Raw genomic sequence first — 9,360 nt, 5'->3', positions numbered from 1 at the left:
ACTGCCGAGTTGCTTCATCCTGGAAAGCGAACCGGATGCACAGAAACATTCTAAACCCCTGAACAAAGGCCCTGGAGCAATGTTTTGGAATCTCACTTGAGATCCTGTGACTGGAAAAGCAGGACAGGACGTGCCCCTGATGGGTTCAGAGGGCTGCTCTGACCTGGGCTGCAAATGAGGTCATGAAGACAGGGAATCAAGACAGGGTAGAAATGCGGAATCCAGGCTCCTCACCTGACCCTGGGAGTCCTGCTGGGCCCAGAATTGGGTGGGAAGGACGGCACCTCTATGCACCTGTGCACCCTCCTCCTCGATGCTCAGTGTGTCCCCTGAGCAAACAGGCTCTGAGTGGAGGTGGACAGAGGAGGTTACACTCTACCCAGGGGGAAGGGAGAGGTCTGGGCTTTTTTCTAGAACATTCCAACACTTAGACCCCTCATAGCTCCTTGGATCTCACAGAACCTGTGATCCTATAGAGACATCCCCGGCTTGGACTCTGCTATTTGCCCATTTACACTGACATAACCTGAAGTCCGTCAGTCAGTCCTTCCTACCACTTAGGTTGTCTGACAACTCGGGGGGCCTTCTGTACCCGTCACCTGAGGGAATCTACCAATTATTCACAGTGTGGAAGTGGGCAGGTTTCTATCCCAAGCCCACACCTAAATCCACCAGCCTGAAAACGGGAAAAGAGCAGTGAACCTTTCATTTCCTGTGAAGGTTAATCGAGGTGGTGGATAAAAAGTGCTGACACCGTTGCTCACCACGTTGTGTTCAATAAACAGAGAGGTTTATGATTATCGTTGTTACTAATCTCACTCTATTGCAGCTTATTAATAAAGGGGTTTGGCGGCCTGGGAGTTAAAATGTCTATTGAGTACAATCCAGTTTACCCCAATTTTATGCTATTTATACCCAGAGCAGAAATGTGGTGAAAGGAATCTTCTGGAAAGATACCAAGGTGGAGAACACTCTTCAAAACTCCTAGCCTTCTTTGGCAGTTTTATAATTGAATTATCTGGATATCACAGTGAATGGAGGAAAGGAAGGCAAGAAGAACTCTTAGGGGTGGACGGAGGGTCACATTTTCTTTGCATCCTGAAACTGCAAAAAAATCTCCATGTGATGAAGTCCAAGGCGAGAGTCATCCCTGACTGTGGCAGATCATTAAACACCAAATATAGCTTCTGAACTTTGTAGGGAAAGGTGTTGGTATGTTTGAACAGTGCTTAATATGAGAACAAAATTTTATTTCTGTGCCTAATGGTGTCACTTTGATCAGAACTTGTGTTGAACTTTCTTAATTTTGAGGAAATAGTAATTATCAACATATACTTGGACAGGAGCCAATGGGGTGGTGGTTCAGCTGCCAGAGGTCCTGGACAAAGGCTGTGGCTAATTGCCATTGGGGAGCGTCCTCTGTGGGAAGAACCTAAAAGAAAATGTTTACTGGTAGCAGCCACCACGATGAGGACAGGGTTTGGTGCACCTTATCCACGTTCATGTCTCCCCTTGTATCCAAGTTCCCGAACAGCCCACAGTGCCCACCCTCCGTGGCTCTCAGTCTTGGAAATGTCTGACTTCCGAGGGCTCCCAGCCTCTCCCTCTGCTCACATTCTCATATTTAATCTTTTCATGCCAGTTTGCTGTGCTGATCCCATCTTTCTGTAAGGAAACACCCCAAACATGACACTGTTTCCCTTTTTAATTGCTAAACTCCACCAAGAGAAAAGTCATTTAGTCTCCCTCTTCCCCAAAAGAAAAAAAAATATTTCACACTGTTTGGGTCATTCAAAGGGTGCCTTTAGGAATGGCCTACTCCACACTGCTCAGTCCCCACCCTTCCTCCTTATTGTGATTTTGACCTGACTTCTTTCAGAGGAGCCCTGACTTTAGCCTGGGGGTGAACATCGTGAACATCTCCAATTGCATTTCCCTTGCTCCCTGAATAGGCGCATGATCTGCTATGTTTCTGATGTAAAATCTAAGTGACAACTTGATACAGATAGGAGTTTATGTTGTTACCTTTGGGAATGACCCCAATGTGTTTTTAAAGTCGCTTTAATTGTGGGACATTTTGATTAAGTTGATCTGGCCAAAGATTCCCCAACAATGATGCTTTCAAGTTTTGTTTTATCTTTTCAATGTCAGGAACCAATAATCTCTTCCCTGTCACACACCCTTGGCTATAACGGACCCTATTAGTAAAACTCAATCAGTGTTTGTGCAGTGAATCAATGATTGAGTCCTCGAATCCCCTCCCCCCCATTTATTCCCTCCTGAATGAATACCGGATTCAATCAATTCACCTGGTTATAGGCAAAGATCCAATCAGGATTAACCTGATGGACAGTCTGGAATCCAATCAGGCATTGCTTTCTGATTGGATGGTAGTAGTTGCAAAGGGGGAAGATGTGATTAAAAAGGCCTATAAAAGCCTCAGGCACCAAAGAAGATATGCAGAAACTTCTTTCTCTGGAGTCACTGCCTGGGTTCTCCACCGGATCTGAGGTCTGAGCACCCTGCCACATCAGAGCTGGTAAGTTACAGACCTCAGCTAAAGACACTCTCATCTTATCTATGGTCAGCAGGTTTTGAATGATGGCATGTAGCTATGGGTGGCAGGGAGATTTTCTTTCTTTTCAGATGTACAAATGTAAGGCTTTGATTTTGCCTCTAAGTGTAATTTTGCCTTAATCCCAAACATCTTGATATGTACTTTGGTTTATATCATTTAAAAATCTCTTAACCAACCAGATTTTATTTTTTAATGAAAACATCTGTTTGGAATTTTATTTTTTTACATTAAAAAGCTTTAGTTTGCACAGGGACTTCCCTGGTGGTCCAGTGGTTAAGACTCCACACCCCCAATGCAGGGGGCACGGGTTCAATCCCTGGTTGGGGAACTAAGATCCCTATGCCTTGTGGTGCGGCCAAAAGATTAAAAAAAAAAAAAAAAGATTTAGTTTGCACAAATGGCACTCATTTTAGGCATATCTGCTTTATCTTTCCCAGTGCAGTTAACTGTGGAAACTGAGATTGGAGACTGTGTTGGGCCAAAAGATGCTCCTATTCCCATAGTTTTAGGGCCCTAAGTGGTGGTCTGAAAGGTTTCCCCCAAAAAGACTGGGGTCAGCCTTCAGGCTCATGGTACCCACTTCCCAGTGCAACCTAATTGAGCAAAGCAGTGAATGGAAATGGATGGACGAGTGGGTGGGTTTCTTCCTCCTTGGTACTTGTGAGAAGCTTGTTCTGGTGCCCACAAGGGCAAAGCTATGGCTTTGGGCCCACCGAGCCCAGAGTGGAATTCTGCTAAACTGAGGCTCTTCCACCACTGCCAGAGCAGTGACTTTGGCTCTGAGTTGGTTCTTCTGAAGGGTGGGGAGACCGAGTAGGGGGTGCTCATGCTTAACCTGAGAAAGATTCCTTGTTCCCTGAAAGTTTCCACAGGATTCTTTTAGGAGCAGAGTCACGATGAGTGTGCAGAACCCCCTGAGACTCCTGGACCTGGCGGGAATGAGCTTGCTTAGGGATGAGGCCTCGACCATCACGGCTCTGAAGGATCTGCCCACAGAGCTCTTCCCCCCAGTGTTCATGGAGGCCTTCTATGGGAGATGCAGCGAGACCCTGAAGGCCATGGTGCAAGCCTGGCCCTTTGTCCGCCTGCCTCTGGGGGGCCTGATGAAGATGCCTCATCTGGGAACCTTACAAGCAGTGTTGGATGGGCTTGATATCCTGCTTGCACAGAAGGATCATCCCAGGTGAGTCTGATCAAGGGAGCCTAGTAAGGTTTTGGGCAGGTCTGAAGAGAAAGCTGAAGTCAGGAGAGTGGATGGACAAGGGATGGAACAGAGGCTTCGATGATGCCAATGAAGAGACACAGAGACTTGGCCATTGCTGAGCTCATTTGGGGAAACGCCTTCCAGCAGTGTATGAGTGCCTAAGATGCAGGGGAGCCTGAAAGTACATGTCTCAGCCAGGGATGCGTAAGGGTAATAGGTGTAGAAAGCCAGGAAGGATGGAAGGGGAAAGGAGATGGAGGAATGTGAGGCAGAGAGGGAAGAAGAGGGCAAGACAGCAGGTGATGTCAGGGATGAGAAGTAAAAGCTTGGGTGGGGAGTCTGAGTGCTGCCTAAATGCTGAGACTGTGGTTTCATTATGTGTGGATCTTAAGCCATCGCTGCCAATCTGCTGTTTCCCCACAGGAGGTGCAGGCTGCGGGTGCTGGATTTAAGAAATACCAGCCAGGACTTCTGGAGAATGTGGTCTGGATACAGGGTCCATGGGTGTTCAAGCTCACTGATGGCACAAGTGGCTGAGGACAGGTCAAGGGCAAAACAGCCCAGGGCTCCCTTGGAGGTATTCATAGAACTTCATCTCAAGGAAAGGACCTTGGATGGATTCCTCACCTACCTCATCAGGTGGGTAGAGCAGAGAAAAGCTTCCATACACCTGTGCTGTAAGAAGCTGAGGATTCTTTCATTTCCCATGGAAAATATTATGAAGGTCCTGAGTATGGTACAGTTGGACTGTATCCAGGAGGTGCAAGTGAATTGTACCTGGCATCTGTCCACCCTGGCCGTGTTTGCTCCTCTCCTGGGCCAGATGAATAAAGTGCAGAGACTCCTTCTCTCCAACATCCACATGTCTGCACTTGGGGGGCAGGAACAGCAGCACGTTGTCCAAATTACCTCTCAGTTCCTCAGGCTGCACCACCTCCGGGATCTCCATCTGGAATCTCACTCCTTCCTTGAAGGATGCCTGGACCAGATGCTCAGGTGAGTGTGCACCATTGTTCAGGTAACAGCAAACACAACACGAGAATATCCAAAGCACTGTCCCTTTTGCTTCTCTATCCTGAACTGTGGTATCACATAACCACGCAAATCAAGGTAGGGGCCCAAACTGGGATAGAGCCTCTAGAAAGGGACACCCTGCTAGGAAGCTATGGACTAGGGGTTAGGATCTAGTGGTGTGGGTATATGATTTCTTCTTTAGGAAGAGATAGCTTGGTTTAGATGAATTAAGAAAATAACTAAGGGAAGGGGGCATTGAAGAGGGAAAACTCCATCAGGCCTGAGCATTTCTAAATGGAAGCTCTGTGCTCACCAGTGTTGTGGCCACAATGAGCCTATCTCAAATTCCCTGTTTGCAAAAGGTTGTTTTTTCCTCCTGAAAAGGTAATTAATATATGGATAATGCGTGATTCTGGAGATGCTGGTAATAGATCAGGAGCCTAAAGCAGAATAAAAACTGGTAGGTGGTTTGCAGATGATGCAGGAATGTAACTGAGCCCCTGCAGACTGGCAACCTCAATTGATGTCCTGAGATCTTGCCCTGGTGGGTCCACTATGCACATCACCCAGAAGCCTTACCTGGCCTGAGATATGCATGCCTGTGGCCCAAACGTGGGCTGAAGGAAACCTGAGTAGGAAGCATTTTATGTATGTATCTTACTATTAAAATTAAGTGATGCCCACTCTTTATTGAGACAAGGTGTCAGGCTCTCCCCTGAGTGTGTTCTAGTGTACTCTGTTATCTTCGTTCATCCTCATAAGAAGTGTAATAAGTTTTTCTCTGCTTGACTGATGAGGAAAGAGAGCTTTCAACTTGACTCAGTCACACAGGAAGGTGAAAGGACTCAGGTTAAAATGAGACTGGGCATTCTGGGTATTGATCGTTATCAGATGATCAGACTAACCTTGGGGCTGGGCAAATCACTTGTCTCCCTACTTGAGGTCAACTTCCACCTCGGTTTCCGAGACCTAATTGCTCTGTTTCTCCCCAGGTGTCTGACAAACCCCTTGGACAACCTTGCAATAACTCACTGCCTCCTTTCGGATTCAGACTTGAGCCATCTGTCCCAGTGTCCGAACATCAGTCAGCTAAAGGGCCTGGATCTGAGTGGCATCACCCTGACCTACTCTAGTCCTGAGCTCCTCCCGGTTCTGTTGGAGAAAGTTGCAGCCACCCTCCAGGAACTGTATTTAGAGCAATGTGGGATCATGGACTCTCACCTCGAGACCATCCTGCCGCCCCTGAGCCGCTGCTCCCAGCTCATGTTCTTTAGCCTGCGGGGAAACCTCATCTCCATGACCGTCATGGAGAAGCTGCTGCGACACACCTCCGGGCTGCCCAGTTTAAGTCAAGAGCTGTATCCTGTCCCTCAGGAGAGTTACAGCTCTCAGCGAATCCTCCAACCTGGGAGACTTGCACAGTGTCGGGCTGAACTGTTTGAGATTCTGCGAGTCTTAGGACGTCCCAGGATCATTTGGATTAGTTCCAGCCCCTGTCTGCACTGTGGAGATAACACATTCTCTCATCCCCAGCCCATCGTATACCGCTGAAATCCCCCTAACTACTTGGGTACGTCTAAAAGCTTTCTTCTGAGCACTTGGAAACTGATATCTAGGACATAGTTGAATCGTAAAGGGAAAACAGACCCATGGTTTCAGACATCTGCTCAATGTGAATGGAGAAGAGAAAGTGATTAAGGGAGGGTGCAGGATTGCAGAGGGAAAAGTTGACTCTGACAGCTAATAGGTCTTTTGGGGACATGTGTCTTATAGAGTCAGAAATATGAACCTAAATTTCTGGAGGTGGATTGAGTCTTGGGACCCACGTGTTGGAGTTATCCCTGGGTAGATGGTTGTAAACGAATGGTCAGAAATAAAGAGACCCTCAGTGTAAACTGACTGCTGCCCTCCATGCTGTATTATCCTGATTTCTCAGTTTATACCGCAGGAATCCAGATACTGATGGAAGAAGACAGTGGCTCTGAATTGTCTATGATCTGATCTTACCGTTCCCACCAGTTCTTTAGTCCGGAGCATCTCATACTTCCTTGCTTATTTCTGTGGCTGTTCAGTGGGTTAATACACACAAAGGGGGACATACTCAGTGGTCAGTGAACCACTGGAGTGAAGAGTTCTTGACAGGGTCCTCACTGCTGGCTCAGGCCATGACCCTGGACATGAGCAGTCCTCACGGTTCTCCTGGTGGGTCCATAACTATCAGTTCTTGACTTTTCAATGTGGGGGGAATGGGCTTTACTGCACAAGGCATGGCTCCCAGTTCTGGAAGGGGTCATCCACACTGCAGATAAGCTGAACCTCTGGACCCATGGTGAGTAATGGTCCTTCCTGAATTAATCCAGTTGGACCAGGGAAGTTATACAAATTTCTTTTAGCTAACTATTAAAATCATACAGGCATGTAACATGGTTTTAGTGTTTTTATACCTCATTAAAAATTATATCCTTTCAGGACTTCCCTGGTGGAACAGTGGTTTAGAATCCTCCTGCCAATGCAGGGGACACGGGTTCGAGCCCTGGTCCGGGAAGATCCCACATGCCGTGGAGCAACTAAGCCCGTGCGCCACAACTACTGAGCCTGCACTCGAGAGCCTGCGAGCCATAACTACTGAGCCTGTGTGCCACAACTATTGAAGCCTGTGCACCTAGAGCCCGAGCTGCACAACAAGAGAAGCCACCACAATGAGAAGCCCCGCTCGCTGCAACTAGAGAAAGCCCGAGAGCAGCAACAAAGACTCAACACAGCCAAAAATAAATAAATAAATAAATTTATTAAAAAAAATTATATCCTTTCAGGGGCTAGATTATATCAATGAGAGATTGAATTTATTCCCATAAAACCTATTTCTCACCAACAGGGAAGACTAGAATAGCATGTTTTGCCATCAAATAATCAGAATGTATAATGTATAACAAAACACTTGTGGGTGTAGGTGACCTCCTTGCCTGTGGTAAGACTGTATTTGTCAGGGTTCTCCTGAGTAACCAACAGGGTACGTTTGATTGCTGAGCAATGTGTCAGTGAGGGTTACCACCCCCTTCTCAGTTGAAAAATCCCCATATAACTTATTGTCTGCCCTCCATAGCCTCATTCCCACATCCTTGGTTCCACTAACTAGATCCTGTAGAACTATATTTACTCCTGAAAAATTCTGTGTGTAAGTGAATCTGATCATTTCAAACCAGTGTTTTCCAGGGTCACCTGTATATATATTAAAGGAGATTTATTATGGGAATGGGCTTGCATGATTACAGAGGCTGAGAAGTCCCTCAGCTTGCTGTCTGTAAACTAGAGAGTCAACAAAGCCAGTGGTATAACTCAGACTGAGGATTAAGGTTGAGAATCAGGTAAGCTGATGGTGTTACTCCAAGTCTGAGGCCAAAGACCTGAGAACCAGGGGACCGCTGGTTTGAGTTTCACAGTATGGAAGCTTGAGAGCCAGAAGCTTTGATATTCATGGGTAAGAAGAGAGAGGAGGAGAGAACTTGTCCTCTTTGTTTCATGCAGAACCCAAGGATTGCATGATGCCCACCCATACTGATGAGGGCAGATCTCTTCACTCAGTCTACTGTTTCCAATGTTAATTTCTTCCAGAAACACCCTCATCCAGAATTCGTTCTTTACCATCATTTTTTTGCACAGCAATATTCATAGAGAAAAATTTTAACCATCATAGTGACCCTAACAAAGGGCATTCACAGCAAAGCTCCCTGCTGAGGATTCAGGGGCTGGTGTTGTTGACTCAGTAAGGGAGGGGATATAGAGTTGGGGGGACTTTAGGTTAAAAGCTCAGTTTTCTTGTGAAAGAAAGACAATGTTACAAACCTAGTTTCTGGGACTTTTTTTTTTTTTTTTGGTTTCTGGGATTTTTGTAGGATCCAATGAGATGATGCACTTGTGGGCTTGGCACCCAACCTGGCAAACAGTAAGACATTATTAAATGAGTCTTTTCCTTCATAGCAGAAGCCCCCAGGATTCTTTATCCCTCTAGCTTACCCTCTATTCCTTGCAACAGAGGAGGAGAACAAACCCAGGACATGAAATGTGTCTCAGCATTTACATGTGGCCACCAATGAATCATGATTTACCAAGCTGCTCTAGTAGCCAGTGCAGGGAGGGTTGGGCGTGGACATAGAAGTGATTGGATTCATCTCTAGTTATAGACATTCTGAGCCTCAAGTCCTGTAGGCCACCTGCTGGTTGATCAGGCCAGAGGATATAAATTTGGCCTGTTTGGCAGACAGGACAGCACGGTTCAGTATTTTTTAAAAAATCTGCTGTTATGTAAATGCTAGTTGACTAAATAATTGTGCTGTGAATCATTTAAATATTAAAGATATAAATATTCTTATAAAACTATAAAGGAAATTTAGTATTTTAAAGAATGCATGTGGGTTTAAAAAAATGTTTAACTTGGTTTGGAGTCTCAAAACAAATAGGACTTAAAAACTGATTTTAAAAATCAATGAGCATTGGGACTTCCCTGGTGGTCCAGTGGTAAAGAATCCTCCTTCCAATTCAGGGGACACGGGTTTGATCCCTGGTT

General features: G+C 46.0%; 1 protein-coding gene across 1 annotated transcript; it reads left to right on the top strand.

Annotated features, from left to right (window-relative positions):
- Nucleotides 1–3,474: 3,474 nt before the first annotated feature.
- On the top strand, nucleotides 3,475–6,347 carry LOC101287227 (PRAME family member 12-like). Its single transcript, XM_004272568.1, has 3 exons — nucleotides 3,475–3,761; nucleotides 4,206–4,778; nucleotides 5,789–6,347. The coding sequence occupies exons 1-3, from the start codon at nucleotides 3,475–3,477 to the stop codon at nucleotides 6,345–6,347; spliced, it is 1,419 nt and encodes a 472-aa protein (XP_004272616.1).
- The last annotated feature ends 3,013 nt before the right edge of the window (nucleotides 6,348–9,360 follow it).

Source organism: Orcinus orca, chromosome 1 (assembly GCF_937001465.1).
Source record: "Orcinus orca chromosome 1, mOrcOrc1.1, whole genome shotgun sequence".
Classification (NCBI taxonomy): Eukaryota; Metazoa; Chordata; class Mammalia; order Artiodactyla; family Delphinidae; genus Orcinus; species Orcinus orca.
This window is presented reverse-complemented; position numbering and strand designations above follow the sequence as displayed.

Coding starts and splice junctions, on each gene's coding strand:
- LOC101287227 (XM_004272568.1), top strand. CDS start 3,475: ATGAGTGTGCAGAACCCCCTGAGACTCCTGGACCTGGCGGGAATGAGC. Junction 3,762..4,205: donor GCACAGAAGGATCATCCCAG/GTGAGTCTGATC, acceptor GTTTCCCCACAG/GAGGTGCAGGCTGCGGGTGC. Junction 4,779..5,788: donor TGCCTGGACCAGATGCTCAG/GTGAGTGTGCAC, acceptor GTTTCTCCCCAG/GTGTCTGACAAACCCCTTGG.